General features: G+C 31.8%; 1 protein-coding gene across 3 annotated transcripts; it reads right to left on the reverse strand.

Annotated features, from left to right (window-relative positions):
- Positions 1 to 349: 349 nt before the first annotated feature.
- Positions 350 to 20,571, reverse strand: LOC128175718 (HHIP-like protein 2). Of its 3 annotated transcripts, none has more exons than XM_052841542.1 (10): positions 19,414 to 20,571; positions 17,507 to 17,592; positions 14,830 to 15,011; positions 12,801 to 12,944; positions 11,106 to 11,235; positions 10,721 to 10,863; positions 10,238 to 10,319; positions 6,112 to 6,287; positions 2,147 to 2,210; positions 541 to 731 (listed from the first exon to the last, which is right to left on the reverse strand). In XM_052841542.1, the coding sequence occupies exons 1-10, from the start codon at positions 20,386 to 20,388 to the stop codon at positions 728 to 730; spliced, it is 1,986 nt and encodes a 661-aa protein (XP_052697502.1). In that variant the 5' UTR covers positions 20,389 to 20,571; the 3' UTR covers positions 541 to 727. The 3 variants fall into 3 exon arrangements, with proteins under 3 accessions (XP_052697501.1, XP_052697502.1, XP_052697503.1); XM_052841543.1 differs by lacking the exon at positions 2,147 to 2,210 and adding an exon at positions 3,778 to 3,802; XM_052841541.1 differs by lacking the exon at positions 2,147 to 2,210 and having other exon boundaries at positions 350 to 731; positions 19,414 to 20,569.
- Positions 20,572 to 21,034: the final 463 nt, after the last annotated feature.

Genomic DNA, 21,034 nt, shown 5'->3' on the forward strand with positions numbered 1-21,034 from the left:
AGCAATCTTGTTTGACAATATTTAAAAGCATCATCAAAGTTGGAGTTGAAATTCAATATTAAATTTATCCTATATAAGATAGATACTATCTATGCAGAAAAATATATTGAAGTTTAATGCAGGGGCCCTGGTTTAAGAAAGGAGCAAAAGATGATTCCAAGTTTTCACATAGAAAATGTAGAGATCATAATAACTTCTGAAATTAATATGCAAGTAATTTTGCTATAATTACATGTCATTTCTCTGAAGTTGACCTCAAAATCTAGGGGCCGATTTTCTAGCTTGTAGAGACATACGGCACTCGGTCAATTTTAATTCAAACATTTATAATAATAATAACAAAAACATATAAAATTTAAAACGTATATACCCGCCTTTCATTCTCAATTTAATCTGTTTGATCCAACAAACAAAATTATTTTTACAAGAAAAACTATAACATGCTCAATCTAATGTTTCACATTAAAGGATATGATATAAAACTGAATATCAGTTTTTTTAATTTTGGTGAACAAAAAATGTAGTAAACATGAAATCATATCAGTTTTCAGAGTTCGTTTTATTCGCTTTGAAATTTGCTTTAAAGTGGTTTCTGCACAACCGCATTCCAGGTCGTTTAGAACACCATTTTATTTTGATGCCGATAAAATTAAGAAAGTGTTTCTTTCGTCGTTTATTCTTTCGTCTTTTCTTCTTTTTCTTCGATTTCCGTTTTTTCTTTCTCCTCTTACCTGTATTAATCAATATTGATAAAAAAGATCACATATATTTGAAATTTTGTTATAATGTAAAGTTGATTTTAATGTATAATTATCCAGGAAACAGGAGTAAAACATCCTAAGAATAGTAGATCTGCGGGGGAAAATATATTCATATTGTTATTCAACTTGATTCTTTGCATAGGAATGATACATTTTTATTTTATTACATTTTTTAATACAAAGCAGAAGTGCAAATTTTAGTTTTATGTTTGCAATCAAATAGTTTAGCATGCAGACATGCAGATTCAAACTCTTGAGTTCCTATAATTCATCGTACAACTATTTAAAATTTAAAGAGAATGGGCGAATAAGATGACGCAAATGCCTAAAGATATGTTTGCCAAAAAACCAGTTTTAAACTACTTAAAAATATGATAAAAGTTTGTATAGTAAAATTTTAGAAATCAAAATCGTTTCCTTTAATTTACTTTTACAAAACTATGAGCAAGGACCAAATCCTCAAAATAATCGTCATTGAAGTTCTAAAATGACTTTTTGCGTCCGTCCTTCTATAAGCATTTATCCCTTCATATTCGCGCATTTTCATTTTTAAACTAAGATACATCCACCAAATTGGCCGTCGGCAGTACACTAATGCCAATTCATCAATGAATCAATCAAACAACCAATTAATAAATCAGTCAATTTCACTAATTAAGCATTAATTTTGTGAGCTTTACTTTATTTAGAGAAATAGGTGGCATCATAATGTTAACCAAACATATCAAAATCGGGTCCATATGAATCCTAATCGGAATTATTTATATCAATTTGTCAGACTGGGTGTTTTAGAATATTAAGACATATGATATTGGGTATGTCAAAATTAAAGATTAGTGGTTGTATCGAATTTTGCAATAAAATAAAAAAAAAACTCGCTTTTGAATTATATAAACAGCAGACATAAAATTCTGATATCATCACAAAATTTTCTAGGTCAGTCTTGACAGCTTCTAGTTTCCTCATGATAAATCTGACATAGTTATCTACCGTATCAGATAGGTGGTGCAACCTTAACGTCATCTCTGCAGCAGTCTCATGTAATGCTTTAACCAAACATTGTAACAAATTTGTGATCAATCAATTTAAAAAGAAGTAAAAAACATTAACAAGATTGTTTGCCAAATTGATAAAGAAAAAAATAAAAACAAGCGTCCCCCCTCCTGGAAACCCCTATATATAATTCCATGGCTACATAGAATTCCAACACCTTGATGCTTTACAAATCTTTGATCAAATTGAACTACAAAATTTTTTAAAAAGGATATTCATAATGTAATTCACAGAGTCCGGTAAAAAAAATTATTGCTAAGTAATTGAGGAAAACATCAACCTCACCCCTTCCTAGAAGTTGCTCCCATGCAATGTGTAATACATGGACTTACCCGCGATTGTAAAAAGTCAGGAACAAGAAGTCCTTGACCTTGTTGATCAGCCATTCAAACATACCTGTTAGATACATAAGCCTGTATTAAGCATGCATGTCTACTGTGACTAAAGATAAATAGCCAATGGTGTCCCATCTACATTTGCTCTCCGTATAAACAAAGGGTATACAAGTAACTTCGCAAAACGTTAGATTCTAGGTATTTATATTTGCACATACTGGTATGACAAAAGCCACTAATGGAGTTTTTATCCTGAGTATATTGTAGGTATTTGTTATTGCCCTTTAATTAGATACACCATAATCCATTTTGATAATTTTCTTAAACAATTATTGTTTATAAATGGTATAAATTCTATTGTTATGGCAATACCAGTAAACCTGATGACATTTGACCTGAATATTATTAGGGGTCATCTGCTCATCAGGGCTATTTTATATGTAAAGTTAGGGAACAATAAAGTTTACTGAAAATTATGAATCTTCATGTTACTTTAAATGAAGCACAGTAATAAAGCTTATGTGAGGCTAGCTGTGCATTCCAAACAACGGTCTAGCTAATGCAAACAAGATGTTAGCAAGGCATTTGAAATGAGTGGGTTACTTTAAGTCACAAACTGGTCACCTTTGACCTTTGAACCTAGAAATCAATAAGGGTCATCTACCAATCTGTGTATAAAGATTGATTGATGACAGAAAAAACAAACAATGTGGATATGTCAAGATATTGGTTCGGCAGCTTAAGGTCACCTAACCAACCAACATCTGCACACAATACTAGTAACTGCCTTACTCTAATAAAGAGGAATATGTGAAAAGATGGCTGTAATAAACAAAAAGTGGACTTTTTTTTATTTTATTGTAGTTGCTCAACAAAAAACTAAATCATATTATGTAATATTGATTGAGAAAACATTTAACTTTTTTGGAGGCATACTTAGAAACCCATGGCCAGTCTTGCATATCTGTAAGCTCATGGCCATGGATTTCTGAGGAAGTTAGGGGCACAAATAAAAAAATTGAAATAATACATTGTGAATATTATCAAAGTAAAAAAAGTTTTACACTTAAAGGTAATACTGATACAAAGGTATATTTTTGTATATAAAATATTGAAGTAAAATATACAATAAAATTTGTTCAATATGGCACCATGGTTCATAGCACTTTAAAAAGTATATACAAAAGATTGAATAGTAATTCATTCAATACATAAAAAAATGTTTTACAATAAAAGGTGCTATCAAAAGATCTCTTGTCATTCTAGTTCAAATAACATATTGTTTTATCATTGTATTATGCAAGTACATGTACATGTAAATACCAGGACCTGGTTTCTTTTTCAATATATATGTCTACATGTTTCTGTAAAGTATACAAATGTTTTATCAAAATTAAACCAAAAAGTGTTCATTTAACACAGACATGACTTGTGAGTAATCATTTTTTAACCTTTTCTGACCCTTTTATTTATGGGTATATTTACGGTGGTTAGTAAAATCATCCTCTTTTACAGATCCAACATGCCTTACTATCTGTACCAATCCATTCATAAATAAACTTTAAACTGATTGGTTAATTTCTTTTTGAATTACTAACCCTCACCAAAGTAAAGAAAAAAATACTTACATGTAATAATACCAGTAATTGTAATCTTTATATTTATCAAAATGAGAAGAATAAAAAAAAGAGAATTTAATGGAAAAAATAAACTAAAATCTTTATTCACATGCAACCCCATTCTACTCCCTACAATAAAACATTAAAAAATATGACATTTTATTTAGAAATTCAAAATTTGTATAATTGGCATATCTATCTGGCTAAATTGTTTTGTTAAGGAAGAAATCATAAATCTAGCAAATTAATAAAACAATTTCTTGTCATCCTGAAAAGTTCTTTTGAATACAATAAGCACAATCAAATGCAAGGTGTAAATATCTTTGCACATCAACAGTGTTTACAATTGTAAAATGCCTTCAAAAATACTGGGTACTATACACAGTCAACAGGCATTCCAGTTAGTCACCATCTCAAAATCTCAAAATGAAAATCTTGTAGACCCTTTCTCTCTCTCTCTCTCTCTCTCTCTCTCTCTCTCTCTCTCTCTCTCTCTCTCTCTCTCTCTCGCACATACATAAAAAATCCAGCAAATATAAATTATCTTGTAAGTCAAATCTATTTATGCAATTTTATGTAAAAATGAATTTTAAAGAGATTAACCAATGCAAGTAACCTAGCTGAATTGACTATTTTTAAAATAATTTGGGTAAATTTTGAACTGCCACTTGCCAAAAAGTAGTTGATGGTTCTAAGATTAAATTTAATCAAATATATGATTGCGTAGAAACTCTATATGGATATAAAAAAAAAACAACACCATTAATAGTATACCACATTATGGATATTGAAATCAAATAGAAACCTGAGATTTCTGGTTAATTTTCATATATTAAATATGATTCTAGTTAAACACTATTAGTTCTGAGATGATTATCATTTAAGGTGGGTGTCGAGTAGATGTACCAGTAAATAGCTACAGGTACTAGAAAATCATTACATGTACTTCTTCAAGTAATAGTTCAAAAAGTAGATTTAATCTAAAACTTCAGGACGGAGTTTCCATGGTACAGAGTACGCAGTACAGTTAAGGCGGTCAATAAAAATATGGGCAAATTTTTGTGATGAAAACACGTATACTTTAGTTAAACTGGCATGTCCTTTTTAAAATCAATAACAGTCACTCAAATGCAATATATTTCTAAAATATATATATAACAGTACAATATTTTATGTTCATATTGGTCACGTGATATGGCAGTCGCATGGTACAAGCAGATGTATTTGTGGTTTTGAGGTCATTTAAAAAATTCAATATTGCAAGGGCATAATCATGTCAAAATTCACAACTGAATTATGAAATAACTTAATGTTATATCGTAGATTTTGAAAAACGGTGCGAACTTTTTAAGATAAGAGTATTTATTTGTAGAAACCGTAATTTATAATGCATATGTTGAATAATTTTGAAGGTCACAGGGTTAATTTCATTAAAAAATAATTAATTTGTAAGATTTTACAAGGATCGTAGAAGTTTTTAAGTTACATAGCATATTTCAAATTTACATGTAAAAGTTTGTCGGGATCAGGTAAGTGTATGCCCTTGCAATTAAGTGATTTATTTAGGTACTCAGATTTTAGATATACGATATTTTATACAAAACCGAGGTGGCTTCTTTATACGATGCATACTTTTAACAAAATGAAAATAAGACTATATAAGTAGCATTCTACTAATAATAATTTTAAACAAAATATTCATTTATACTTTTCCGTTAATGTATGACATTTATTTTTCTTCGCTATAAAACTGCACGATAGCCTTCAATGATTTAACTTAATGCGTCATTTTGAAGCATATGACGTCATATTTTGTAGTACAGCGAGAACGACATCTCGCTTATTTTTCAGTGTTTACGATATAACGGACATCAAAATTGTAAGTAATAGCATTTGTTGTTTTTAATTAAAAGATTAATATAAGTTAATTTTACTAATAAATAGATTAATAAGTACTTTCGAGGTTTGTAATATACTGTGATGTCATAATGCACATTTCCCGTACTTTTTGTCTGAACGGAGTTTATTGACAGCCTTAACTGTGCTGCGTATTCAACAAATTCAACTTATCAATGGTGGCAAATATTTGGATTTCTTTTTCAACCTATACAAGACAAAGTACAAACAAATAAACCTATAAAATACTGATCTAATACTATCATCACTACTAAAAAATCTCTTCCTACAACCTAGCCTCCTAATACTATAAAAACTAAATAAAAACCCAAAAATTGTTATCGTGGTAACATCAATAAACATTAGTAGACTAAATGGTTCATCAAAAGCCTAGCCAGTAAGCCATCACAAGAGCTACAGCAGTGCCCCACACATGCCGTAACATACCGACTTTCCCCGCCGCTGGCTTGGCGGTGGTTGGGGCTGCCGCCGAAATACTGGAGAACTTGGTGGTAGGGTAGATTATAGTGGTAGGCCAGGTGTCAGGGGGAGGCCTCGTTGTAGGTAGTGTTGGGAGAGGACCTGTCCGTTTCGCCAAGTCACACTGAACCGGGTTTCCTCTCCTGTTCAATTATATAATTAATGAATAAAAATTCATTGTTCTTGAAAGAAAATACCTGCATTGTTGTTTGTGTACTTTGCATTCAATTTGTTTTTTATACTGTATTATATTATCCTTATTTTACGCGAGTACTTAATTCCGCGAGTCCACTGTTTTGTATCAGAACAAAATATCAATTTGTATTAATTCCTCACGTTTAATTAGGAATCTACAGTAGTCTCAAAACAAATATCCTCTACCCCCTAATTTGTATTCAATGTACTGGTGTATGAATTGAAAGAAACATAAATTTTATCCAACTGAGTATACAATTAAACTTCTTTTTCTTAGCTGCTTAAGTATGCAGCTAAACACAAATATTGCTACTTTTACAGAGTAGCAGATCTGCAAAATTATTACCCTCCAAATATCATTCATAAATTCTTCTTTGCACTGTAGCTATAATACATGTATAGAAATTTGTCTCCTTTCTACTAGCAAATTCTTAATACCCAGTACACCTGCACCTGTCGGATTCAGTTTTCTGACTACAGATGAATAATCAAACCAATATACCACTATTGTTCGGTAACCTTTAAATGGATATTTTGTTTTAGTGTTACTGAACCGGAAACATTTGCTCATGGTCAAAGTTTTTCCTCTGGGTGTGAAAAACTGTAAGCTTCCAGAGGCAAATGAAATGGCCACTATTGCTATTCATGACAGGATAGATCAGAGAAACAATATACAGGTATAATAAAACCTGCATTAACTTCATAGGGAATCAGAATCTTAATTCATTTTGGTAATATAACAAATGAGCCAATAAAAAATCTATATATAAACACCACTATAAAACCAATGTGTGTGACCATCTGTAATATACTGTTGTGCGTGAGAAAATAAAATAGCAATATTACACCGCATACAAGACTGCACTTAATAACGTAATAACACCAACAGACGTTCAATAACTAAATCAATATTTACAAAATGTGAAACCCGACTACCAATCAAACCCAACCTTTTATTGTCACATCTACATATCAAAAAGGTCATGAACCTCACTGAAGGAAAGATCAAGAAATAATGGCTCCTGGAATAATTTGCTTTATATCTTTATTCTCAACAAAACATGTGGTAGAGATATTCATGGCATTGTCTCAGACAATCGATGTGTGTTATGAAAATAATATTTATGTTGATTTATTGCACATATCAATAACATGATCTGCATTTCTATTGCCCAGGTGTTGCAGGTCCATCTGATGATCGAATGCGATCAATCTGTCTAGATACTGCAATCAACACAAGCTAATGTCAAACAGAAGGAAATGATTGACATGAAAACTAGCTGGCACGCTTTCATTTCTGGGTATATTTGTTGCAGAATCTACATGATAACAATTGAGAAGCGTATAGATTTTTTATATCTCTATTTTTTTTTCTTATACATATATCTCTACCAATTTCTTCACAACTTTCCAGATATCTCCTTTTGATGTCAGAATGATCACACACAGATGTACGGGAGAAAGCCAAAATGGTTTATATGCAGGTGAAGTTGAGGACATTGAGTTAATGACCTTGCTGAATGGCAAAACAATGGCCTTGACATGATCATTTCTTCAATAGATATTGACCAAAGGCAAGGTGCATGTCTGGTTGAGGGAATACATTTAAAAGCTTTCAAACCGTTTAAATTCCATTTCAAAAGGTTTATATCTTGAAAAGATTGACTGTCTTAAAAAAATATTGTCAATATCATTGAATGATGCAATGCAACAAATTATTCAAGAAGGCACTAAAAGGTTTCACAGCAAGTCCTGATAACTGATTAATTTCATATTAACATTTTTGATTTTTCTCTTTATATTTACATTATTCAGTTTCTTTGCCTGTGATAACACTATGTATTAATATTGTACTATATATTCCAATAAAATCAAATGAAGTATATTTGGGGCACAATTGGGATTTCATATATTCAAATATTTAATCGTACAGTTGCTGAAAATTAGCAAGAAATCATTCTTTAAATATTATGAGGTGATAATTTAGGTCGGGGTGTGATCAAATCCATACCATAAATCCCTTCGGGCCTTATTGGATTTGATCATGCCCCCACCTGAATTATCACCTCAAAAAACTCAAACAATGATTTCTTATTCCTTAAATAGAAGCCAAGGCTGATAATAAAATGTACCTATATTTTAGTTTAGAAAATCTCATGCCTATTTTTTTATTAATAAACTGAACATCACGCTGTTTTCACTGCAATTTCTAAATCAAACAATTTTTGAGACGATTTACACTGTACTTAAAGCACATAAAAATCAATATTATACATGTATAATGATAAAACCCCTCATTAGCCAATTTCTATGCTCAATGTAGAAATAGTGTCTAGTACTTAATTAGAAAATAAAAGTACAGCTCTGTATATGTTTTAAAAAAAGAGTTGAATTTGTAATATTCCTACTATGTAGGGAAATAAAATTGTGCTAAATTTATGAGTCAATCAGCAGTCACAATTTTTACTAGTAATCAAAATCATTCTACAGGGGGTGGTTAGGATGTTTCAAAACCCATTTCTGAGGCAAGTGAATGGACAACATTTGTAGAATTCATTGATATAAATGTTTTTTCTTGATATGTTTGGAAATTAGGGATATTGGGCCAAAACTAGCACATGATTTTTTTGCGTAATAAATTGCAATTTTTTGTTGCATATAAATGGCTGTATCCTTTTAGCTCAGTGGGAAAAAATTGGGTTGAATTTTTTTTTATCTACCCTAATTTTAACTAATTTTTAAATACCCTCATTTAAAAATCAAATCTTTATAAATCATAGTACAGAGGATACCTATCACTTTAAACATGATTTTAGTCACAATTGCTCATTCTCTGTTTATCTATGATGTCACATAAATGACACAATTCCCGTAAAGTTGCAAACAAATGAAAATATTGTCATTTTTCCTTTATATTTTACATTCGGATGTATAGAACGCAGGTCTGCTCAAGTACGAATTTAACATGTTTTTATTCATATGATTATACACATCATACTAAAAAATGGTACTTGAGCAAGCCTGTGCTCGATGTTTCCCAGTCAGAAAACCATCGGAAAACACCCGTATTTTGCTACAAAACATGACAAAATAAAATTATCCTCATGACGCCATTTCTACATTATGATGTCACTGTGGTGAAAACCGTTTGCACATTTATTTTCAATTTGATTTCAAGTATCTTCCACCTTATAATTAAAGCTCTTTATAAATCTTTAATTTTGGGGGCAAAAAATGCATAATACTGCACATAGTCCTTTCTAAGATAATGTAAGAAACTCTGAATATGCCCAATACTGGTAGATATATGTATAATGTACCTAAATGTGTCTACATCTGTGCCAAAAAACTAAATTGGGTACAAAATACATGTATCTCTTTAGTACATATCTGTGCCTATAATCAAATTTTTCAAAAATCAAAATTATGTAGGCATATTTGATACATATACTAGGTCTGTAGCTCCTGGTCTGAAAAAATTTGGATGGACAACCTGGGAGCTATAGTGCCACCCATTGAAAAAATTGTATATTTATTGCGCACAAAAACGTGCGCTAGTTTTGGACTGATTTAACACGCAAATTCTAAATTACACTGTAAAGCTTGCAGAAGAATCCACAGTATAGCAGATTTATATACATGAGACATGTATGAATAAAAAATTAATGTTTCTGCACATAATGAATTGCAATCATTTAAAAACAAAAGCAGGTTTGCAGTTAGGGTTGCCAACAAAGACAAATATTGGTAATCAATTTATCATTGTAAGCTGAAGCAAGCCAAGCAATGGGTAAAAAGCAATGAGCAGAGCATGAAATATATAGAACACAAGAAATATGTTTATAAATTTTAATTAAAACATTGGTTTAGTATGCCTAAATCTCTTAGACATGAATACCTCGCTGGGTCCACAATTCTGTAGACTTTTCCACTGGAATCACCTGAGCTGGCTCGTGCAGTTGAAAGCATGTATATTTCCCCTGTTAAAGAGCAAGAAACAACGCATCAGCTGTACACTTCTAAATGAGATCAAATTACAGGCATCAAGATCAAAACAACGCAGTGGTATGGCTAAATGATACGCTTCATTACAAAGGAAGAGTAGCGTTTTTTTAATTCCTTATAACACATGTGCCCTCTATCTGTTTCACCGATTTTCCCGTAAAAAATGAATTATTTAATATGTCAATATGGAAAAACATATGGTTATTTACGGCAAGTTATGCAAGCAATATTGTTATTCAGAGCTGTACAGGAGCTGCAGATTTTAAAAATCTTAATTTCATTTTTTAAAGATTTTTTTTCTTCATTTTTTTCAGTGAACTAATATATAGATTAGGTAGTATAGATACAATACATTGGCTGATAATTTTTTACATACCTCCCTCATCCTCACCGAAGGACAGAATATGGGGCTCGTAGGAATTAATAAGAGGTGGAGTACACATCTCTGGACCACACATATTTAATTCCTTGTTGTCCCATGAATTGCTCTGACGATCATAAAGCAGGCGAAACAGTCGTCTAAAAATTAAATTACTAGTATCATTATAAAGATAAGAAATTGTCTGAAAGATGAATTATCTTAACCCTAGAGATTAGAATATATCAATACACAGAAATTTTAATTCTTTTGATGAAATATTGTAAAAAGACTCTTATCAATGACATTTTTAATTACATGGATTTTTGTCAGTAGTTTTTGTTTTCTCATCTTTAATGTCAATTGGTTGATTTTTTAATTTATTTAATCAAAATATCTTTACCCATTCATGAAGTCTCCATAGATGTAAAATCCATTAAGGTTCGGGCTGAGGCAGCCCCTATAGAAATGGCCCCCTGTGACTGACTTTCCCTCCCTGTGTGGGTAGTAGTGTATGGGAAGAATTTCTGGACCTAAAGTCAGAATAGAGCAATATAAGTACTGGTGTGTATATCAAGAATGTGGAATAAAAATACCCCTGTATAGTCTTCTTACACAGTTTTACTAAACATGCAAATCAGCTATTAATTGACTGAAAAGAAAAGCGAAGAAAACTAGAACTTTTGTTGTTTTCAACAAAAAGTAAAGGCTTTTCGACAGCCCCATTATCCCTTTTTTAATTAAATGTCAAAACAAAAATCATCTCTAATATATTCTCCAATTTTTTTAACGCCTTGGTATAACCAGTTGCTTAGATAGGAACTTATGAGGATTGCAATGTGAAAAGAAAGATATCTCCAGAACTTTACAAGTACTGGGCCTACACTTTTACTTTCCAGAAGAATACTTTCAAAAAAATCATTTTTAAGTAAGTATTCATTCCTCTAACAAAAAACTGAAATTTAAACAAGTTGTGATCTTTTTTTTTGTTTTTCATCCCCCCCCCCCTCTCTCAAGTTTGAGCCTTAATATCTCAAAAACGGCAAGATATATGAAAATGTCCACACTTATGATTTTGTGCACCTATAGAAAAGATACATCTAATTCTTAAATTTGAAGGCTGACAATTTTTCATAGGCTCATAAAGCCGGAAGTACTCAATATTTTTTTACGAAACTTGGAATATACGTTGAATATTTCTATCTCAACAATATTTAGGTGTCTTAAAAAATTCCTAAGGTTTTTTGAATTTGTTTTGTTTTTCATCCCCCCTCTCTCAAGTTTGAGCCTTAATATCTCAAAAACGGTAAGTTATATAAAAATGTCCATGCTTATGATTTTGTGCACCTAGAAAAGATACATCTAATTCTTAATTCTTAAATTTGAAGGCTGTTACTCAAAAAATAATAAAAATTTTGTGCTTCAATGAATTTTTTGCATTTCCCTTGTCAAAATCGGAAGTGCCAGAACCGGAAGTCCAAAACCTTACATACGCGTGTCATTTAGAAGTGCTATAAGACTGTTGCATAATTGTGTCAATATTCCTTCCCGTTTTCAAAAAATCGCTGACGGAAATTCTGTCGAGAAAAAGAATAATAAGAAACATCAGAATAACAATAGGTTTTTTCAACTGAAAGTCGAAAAGCCCTAATAAATACAAACTGCAAATAATTCAAATTTTTCTAAGTCCAACGGGCATAACTCTGTCAAAAATTGCTTGATCATACCCAAAATCAAACTTGACCTAGATATTCTTATGATAATCTGTAAGTCAAATTTCATTTCAGTATAAGCAACCTCTGCGAACCGTGAAGAAAACGAATGGAAACTGTTGGTGGACTGACAGACCGACCAAGCAACCAACCAACAGACAGCAGCAGAGCAATATGCCCTCCCTTCTTCAAAGGGGGGGGGAATAAAAATATTAGCTTTTATTAACTACAATAAAAAATTACAACATCAAAGCATTACAAAGGTACCTTCCTATTAAATTCAATATCATCTTTGAATAAATAGTTTTCAAGTCATATTTGAACCAAAAAAATAAAAAATCGAGGATTAAAAACCATGGCTGACGATCGAGAAAGATTGAGCTCACCAACATGTCCACATATCTCTGTGTCGTAACAAGCCGGGCCTTCCCTTGCATTCCAGCCATAGTTCCCGCCCTTTACAATCAAATCCAGTTCCTCATATGCAGACTGCCCCACATCTCCACAAACTATTCTTCCTTTACCATCACCTATAAAAGCAATAGGTATATGATAAACGGTTTTTCTTAAATTCTTAATACATGCATTAATTATTGCTTTAAAGCACAGCACTATAATTATAAAAAAAAACATTTTTCCAATTTTAGGGCAGATTATTTGGAAAATAACTGTGCACAAATGAAAACACATAACTCAATACATTAACATATATCACTTTCAAAGTTAAAAGGTCATAATTCTGTCAAAGGTAAGTCATGCAAATTTTAAAATCAAATCTTAAAACTAGCATTATATAATTTCAACAAAATTTTTTTGGGCAAAATTTTAATACATTAAAATTTAACCTAAATCATTTTTGGTTTATATTACAGCTACCATACATGCATGTGTGTTACAGTATTAGTATGTTCTTTAATAATATAAATGTACATGGATAAAACAACCATTAAGGTGGCTCTATACACCACTTTTTGATGACGCAGTACGCAAAAAAGTAAATCTGGAAACATGCATTTCCGGTACTGGCTGATTTAAACTGATGTGAATTGTATGGGAACCGGTATTTTGAAAAATTTGTTAAATGGATAGATTTAATTTGATAATTGGAAAATTCATTACTTACAAGTAATGTGGTATGTGACACCTTCACGTTTTGTGGTATTATTTATCGAAATAAACAATAAAATCAAGTATAAATTTTTAAAGAGTTTCTTTAGCATCATCGATATGTTACACCGTAGCGCAGTGGGTCAGTGGGTTCACTACAAACCAGTAGATCATGAGTTCGATTCCCGTTGAGAACAATAAATTTTTTAACTTTCCAAAAATTTCTAAAACGTATTTTTTGGTTGAATACCGTGAAAGAAAATTCTAAACAGGTGAAAATATTTCAATTATAATATACTTTAATGCACATTAATATCGACACCTAACGGGGATGAGAGGGTTGCTTTGAATTTCTCTCAGGTTGGGATACATAAATCCTATTAGCCTAGTCAATGTTCCCCTTTATTTATTTGACTTAGTTTTGCATAAAGGCAAATATATTCACTTATACAGGGCAAAGTCTATAATGAAATATGTATGTATTTATCATTCCAACATTATATTTAGGAAATTTTCTTCAACTCAGAAATGAAAAGTCCCCAAGGTGTTTGGGCCTTGGGACTTAGGAACGATAACCCTTACATGAGGAACTTTCATACCAAATAAAATTTAAAATATTTTTTGTGTTTATTTGCAATGGTTTTCATTCAATTTTTTATGTCACATTTATTAAAATACATTTTCTTATAACATCAAGCAACTTTTTCAGATGATTTGTCAACAGAGTAAGAAAATATGAAAAATTATGTTTTGGGGAAATACTAAAAAAAATTGCAATAATAACGTTTTTGAATGTTAAGAAGTGTTATATTTTTTTTATGTGTCCGAAGGAAATATCCATCATATGACAAAATAATTTCTCTCAATTTGTTGATAGCTGTCTTTTTAAAAAATATTTTACAAAATCACGAAAATACATTAAAAAATTCTTTAAAAATACCTATAGTATCCCTATCGTCATTTTAATATTTGATAAGTATATGTTTTGTGGTCTTCTATTGAAAATTGGAATAAACTGTGGGTGTATAGAGCCACCTTAAGCTTTCACTTGCAAATTTTCCATCAAGTGTTAAAAGGGGAACAACTTTTGTTTATTCATGGTACATGTATCAAATTCCCATTTGTTATTGAAAAAAAATTGATTATTAAGAATAATGTTTTGTACTTTAAAAATTGTATTTTGACCTTTTCAACAAATATACAGTCAACTCCAAAATGTAATCTAACATCTTTGAAACAATAATACCCCACCCTTTATTCATTTTATACCTGCTTAAGAACATCTTCATGACATGATAATTAACACACCTGTTACTGGGTCACCTCTGTCTTTTCCACATCTCCACATATTTCTGATTCCATATGCATAAATTTCTGGACGGAAAAATGAGTCGTTAATGAATGGATTATCTGGAGGAATTTTGTAAGTATATGGATAATCCACCTCTATATCCACGTCAATCCGCAAAACCTTTCCTAGGAGGGAAGTTCTATAAAAGACCAAAAGCATTGAATGAAGTTACATGCCTGAGAATCATGGGGAAATGCATAAACGCCAGCGAGTTGTCAGCCATAATGTTTTGTTGTTGGATATATGTTTTCATATCAGATATAACATGCAATTAAGTAATTCATTATGGATCTACTTGATGTGTTCTAACATTAAGGTACATGTTCATGACATATCAAACTTTGTGGAAAGTTACAAAGATATTTCCAACAAACACGAAAATCTAAAATCTTCAAAATCTTCAAAACTTGCAATCATAAAAACATTTGTCTGAGAATGACCAAATGCCCCCCTCTCCTCTCTCTCTCTTTCTCTCTCTCTCTCTCTCTCTCTCTCTCTCTGTATTATTGTATTTGGTAATTGTCAGATTTTTTTATAAATAGAACAGTACTAGTCTCCATTTTCCATTACTAATGATGTAGTCTTTCCACTATACCAGCTAGCACATGAACACTTTATCTGACAAAATATTTAATTCTGTAGTTTATGAAACAGAAATGTTAATCAATGAATACATGTTCTTTGTCATTAAAAAATCATATTTTGTACAGCCGTGCTAGCATTTTCTATAGAGAGCTCTCAATAATGATTAACGTAGATCGATTCATTGAAATTAATTGGGGTGAATTTTCCACATCCCCCTTTTTCCTTACACTAGTGAGGTGACAGTGTAAGGAAAGGGGATGGTTTTAATCAGACTGAATTTTCTTGGATTGTTATTTTGTGTACATGTATTTTCTTGTATGTAAGATGAACACTTTTTTTCCTAATTCACCAGAGATGTTATTCATGGGTGATGAGTACCAATGAAATCCGTTAAAATTATTAATAGATCACCTCGAATATTACAAGAGTGTACACTTGCCAAGCAATTATGCATATCATTTTCCCTTTCATTGATTTTGATTACACCAATCGACAGTTTGACCAATGATCTGTTCAATATTCAAGTCCTAACACACCTGCATATCATTTCTTACCAATACAGGCCTCGCTAAGTATCTCCTGTTATGTACTATACCTCTGTCATCAATCAAAATTAATTAGTCATGTGTCAACTCCATTGCTTTGGGATAACTACAAGTCACCAACCAAATGTAGCAAGTGTGACATATTATATCATAAAGAATAAACAAAGGAAAAAAACTGGTATCTTTCTCGACTTTGTATATACATAATGATATAGAGGCAATGTTTCTAACCTCAAGACTCTGCCAATATAATGATCTTGATTGTTAATTTCAGAGCTGCGTTCAAGATCGTAGCAAATAGCCAAGCCGCTAGGTCGTAGATATCTAGGTCTATTGAACGGACTGCTAGGTTAGCCGCTAGGTCTCAGATTTGAAGTTGGAAATATTCAACTAAAGACTAATTACATCGACATAATTTGATTTCAAGCGGAAATATACAGTTTAAATTCATTACAACTTAAAAGATGAACAATATATCACTAAGAAAATAGATTTCATATTTATTACAAAGTGGTTACTAAGGTGGCCATCTTGTATTTGATGCCTAGCATAAAATATTTAGGCTATGAATACCTATGTAGCGGCTAGGTTAGCTTATCGTTCAAATACGTAGCCCTACGTAACAGCTACGATCTTGAATGCAGCCTTGGTATTATGAAAGCTACTGATTTTCTTCATTGTCTTCAACATTGCAAATGTACTAAAAGATTGCCACACACATTTTAATGTCTTGAGATAAATTTTACTTCTGGTGAAATCTTGAGATAATAAAGAATTTGACAGTCCAGATTACATAATTTGAAGAGAAAAGAGAGGAATTGTTCACATAATCTCAAACATTGATTGAATACTGTGGTATCTTTGTTAGTGGTGGTTTGGTGTTCACTGAATTATGCATGAAATCAATATATATTTTCACTAACTGAAATATCATCTATAATAATAGAGCCAAATATGTACACAGAAATTTAATTTTGAATTACATGTATTTTTTTATTGTTCTTGTATCATTACTGCTTAGCTACCAAATTAAGGTGCTTCAAAGAGAAAATGTGTTTGTGTATATCAATATGCTGTTAACCAACTTTTTTCACATGCAAGAAATATTTGCAAGGTTTGCGAGAGCCTCTTTATTGTGAATATTTCTCCCCATGAATCAGTCTTTGCTGTATGGATGCAATGACATTTCAATTGCGAATGAATGAGGCTTGATCGCAAAAATTATATATTTGTTAAATCATGTTATAAAGTTGTCACAAATTAAAGTTGGCCGGTATACAGTACTTAGGCAATGATCAATAAAAGATAAACATTTTTTTTGACATGTACAGGACCTACTTTGATGAAGCATGTGCATTATTTTGTTGACTGGTATATGTATGTGTATATATACATGTATCTGTATATACATTGTATATAGATATCATATTACATGTACATGTATTTGCAAATGATGAATGTATACATATTCATGTACATGATTTGTATACATACATGTACTTACGTATTTTGGGAATATCTATTAGGGTCACCTCTGCTTCCTCCATCACCAAGAAAGATGTAAAGATAGCCATCGTCCCCAAACAGAATCTATCAACAAAAGTTAATACCCAAAATTAATACAGTACTTACTGTAGAAGCAGAAATATTCGTTGAGGATTTAATTTCGTTATTTTCGTTGGCAGAATGAATCAACGAAATTAAATCCATGACGAACTTTTAAAACAAGTCTCAATAAATACAGAGTTGATATGTAATATACTTTATGGATAAGGATATGACGAATTTAAATGCCAACGAAATTGTATTTGGTTTATAAACAACGAAATTTTACCCCAACGAAAATATGTGCTTCTACAGTATTAAACATTTGAATTAAATGTACGGTAAGCATCATTTTTTATGCATTTGATTTTAAATCAATATTCATAGATTTATTTCATATTTATCAACATACTAGCTGTAGGCCTGTTAACCAAACAAGATTAACAAACACATTGTAAATGCTTAATATATGCCACCTTTCTATAGTTGTATACTGAATATCTAACATGTTTAAAAGAGCTTAAAACAGTTTTCATGAACTTATACATTTTACAAAACTCCAAGCCACAAAGATACTGGACAACTAAATTTTGATTTCTCTCATAGAGTAAGACATTTATTCATCCATAACTTACCAAACTAATACATAAATACATATAAATGTACATAAATATTTATATGTAAAATACATAGAAATATAAATAATATGGCATTGGCAATTTGGAAATGTTTTGAATTGATCTTTTCTTAAGACTAGTGATAAGGTAAATCTTATCAATTTTAATGAAATATTGACTAAAGAAAACTTTATTCATAACTTTATCCTAGGGGATTACCTGTATCAACTAACAAAGGAGCAATTTTCTGTAGATTTTGATCAAGAGCATTGAAAATGACAGGGAACAAATTCTGGTTTACAATTATATTCTTATTTTATCAGGCTAGAAATTTCTTGAATGTTTAAAGAAACGTTACAATGAAATTCATTTCTTACTGCATTCTACCCTAGCTCTCCAAGTTTTCAATTTTGAATAAAATGCAGAGACAAAATTCACATTGATGAAAGGGAAATTGGTGAACCTTTCGTTTGAAATTAAAGAGATTTTCTTAATGAGAATTCTTTCAAGAAAGTAAATTAGATAATTCAGTGTAAGCGTATAATTTAATAACATGTTTTTTATGCATCACCTGGAAAAGGTTTAAGGGGAAATGTTGCCATTCCCCTTCATTTGGGATACACTGTATACTGAAAGAGACTGCATCTTACAAGTATGTTCCGGTAATAGATATGCATGACCGAAAACAGGTCGCTCACTCACAGTTGAATTGCAAGAGTCTAAAATTCTGTGGGAAAGATCAACTGCATGCAAATCTAGGATCAAGGTCAGACATCCAAATCTCTATTGAAAAGAGCGGCTTGGTATTTAATGACCAAATTACAATGTTATATTCATACATTTTATATCATCATGTAATTCAGTACAAGTAACATAAATTTGTACTCTGAGATGGTTAAAAATAAATTGTTTTAATTTACATTTTCTACTCTAATATCCCACACACTTATTTTAGCAATAATTAAATACCATTACATAAACAAACAGCTTTTTTTATGGTGCCCAAAATGGTTTCAGATTTTCTTATTAATTATTTTAAATGAACACATGGTTTCTGAAAATTAACACATGGAGAAAATTAACTTTATCAAGATCTGAAAGTTACTTAGATCTAGGGTCAAGTGAAGTTTAAAGAAAACTTGTTCACATATGTGTTGAAATAATAGGCCTTAATTAAAGTGAGCCCTAATTTAAAGCAACACCAATTAACAGGAAATGTCCTCTTAATTAGGTGTGTAGGTGTACAAACCTCTCCTCCATTGTGGTTCCAATATGGTTGCTCCACTTCTAGAACTACTCTCTCACTTTCTACATCGGCCATGTTGGGATCAAATTGGGACACCAAAAACTCACTAATGCGAATTTTGTGGTTGTTGTTCAGCCCATCGTGTTGTTCAAGAGAGGTTGAATAATAAACGTAAAATCTGCCATTATGACGATAATTAGGATGAAAAGCTAGTCCTAGCAGCCCCCTTTCATCCCCAACATTGTGTGAGTTGACAGTTTGGGAGGTGATATCAAGGAATGGACGACTCTCGCTTGAACCATTTAAGAAGTACACAAAAATTAACCCCGAAACTTCTCCAACAAACAACCTATTGCTACCATCTCCTGAGTGACGGGCAAAGACAGGATTGTATAAAAAATCAGCGAAAGGTTCCATGCATAAACAGCCCTCTGAGGTATATTGCTTGATGGAAATTCTGTTGTTTAAGATCGGGTTGGTTTTCAAATCAGGGTAGCAATAATCATCATCATTAAGTCTTATGTAATTACAAAAGGCAGAGGTTCCATAACTGATTTGTTGCTGAATGTTTGGATCCGGTGTGAAGTGCCTCACAATCTGCCTACAACTTCTGTAGAAATCCCTGCAGTAACTATTGCACAGTCCTGGGAAAGGTCGAGACATGAGCGTACCCTCAGCATCATATATGTGGGCTGCATAAGGCGAACACCTCTGACATACAAGTTCTTTCACATACCTTTCGCATGCCCGTACATCAGCATCTGATAATTGTCGCATGATCCTGTTATATTCATCTCGTACATCCAAGTCATCTCGGTTCGTGCAACATCCGAAATTCGAATATTCTGTACAAAACTGCAAGGCTCCCTCCGGATTAAAGGGAGGTCTAAAATCTAAACACTGAGGATGCGCTTCCAAAGCAGTCACAAAAAGTAAATAAATGGCTACAGACTTCGCCAACGTCCTGTAAAACCACATGGTTAAACTTGCTAGTGTTGTCAAGCTAGCATAACGTACATTTCTGCGTCACTCTATAGATCTACTGTGTCGGTGTGTGTTTCATCGTTGAGTGCTCGCGCTAACTGTCAGAATTAAACAGGAAACAGGTGCGTGGCAATAAGCTAGAACGGAGTAGAGCAGACATGCCATTTCCGAATTTTTTTTTGAAAAAGTCAAAAGTGACCTTGAGTTTCCAATGTAACATCCATCCGCCCTTCGTCCATCTATCTATCTAATATTATGAGTTTTTCTTGGCAAAAGTCCGTCAAAGTCGTTTGGAATGTTATACGGTGGCAATTTTGGCCGGGACGTGATCAAATCCAATAAAGCCCGCTGGGCTTTATGATATATTTGATCACGCTCCGACCATAAAGTAATTCTCATACATAATATTCAAAGAATGATTCCATACTTATATTTATAAAATTTTAAGCAAATTACGATTAAGCATTCAAATATTGACATTTTAACGTTATTTTCATGCAAACCCGCTTGCGCCACACAACAGGACTTCATTTGCGTAATCAGTGATGGAATGTATTATATGTTACAAAATTGATTCGTAGTGTTAGCACAAAGACACTGGAAAATATAAATATAAGAATATGTGTTTCAAAAATCTTTA

The sequence above is a fragment of the Crassostrea angulata genome, chromosome 3 (genome assembly GCF_025612915.1).
Source record: "Crassostrea angulata isolate pt1a10 chromosome 3, ASM2561291v2, whole genome shotgun sequence".
Classification (NCBI taxonomy): Eukaryota; Metazoa; Mollusca; class Bivalvia; order Ostreida; family Ostreidae; genus Magallana; species Magallana angulata.

Bases quoted from the DNA above. Each gene is read 5' to 3' on its own strand.
- LOC128175718 (XM_052841541.1), bottom strand. From the start codon at position 20,388: ATGTGGTTTTACAGGACGTTGGCGAAGTCTGTAGCCATTTATTTACTT. The intron at 15,012-17,506 runs GTAAGTACATGT...GGTCTTTTATAG, and splicing joins AATAGATATTCCCAAAATAC to AACTTCCCTCCTAGGAAAGG. The intron at 732-6,111 runs GTATGTTACGGC...TGATTAATACAG, and splicing joins GCCAGCGGCGGGGAAAGTCG to GTAAGAGGAGAAAGAAAAAA.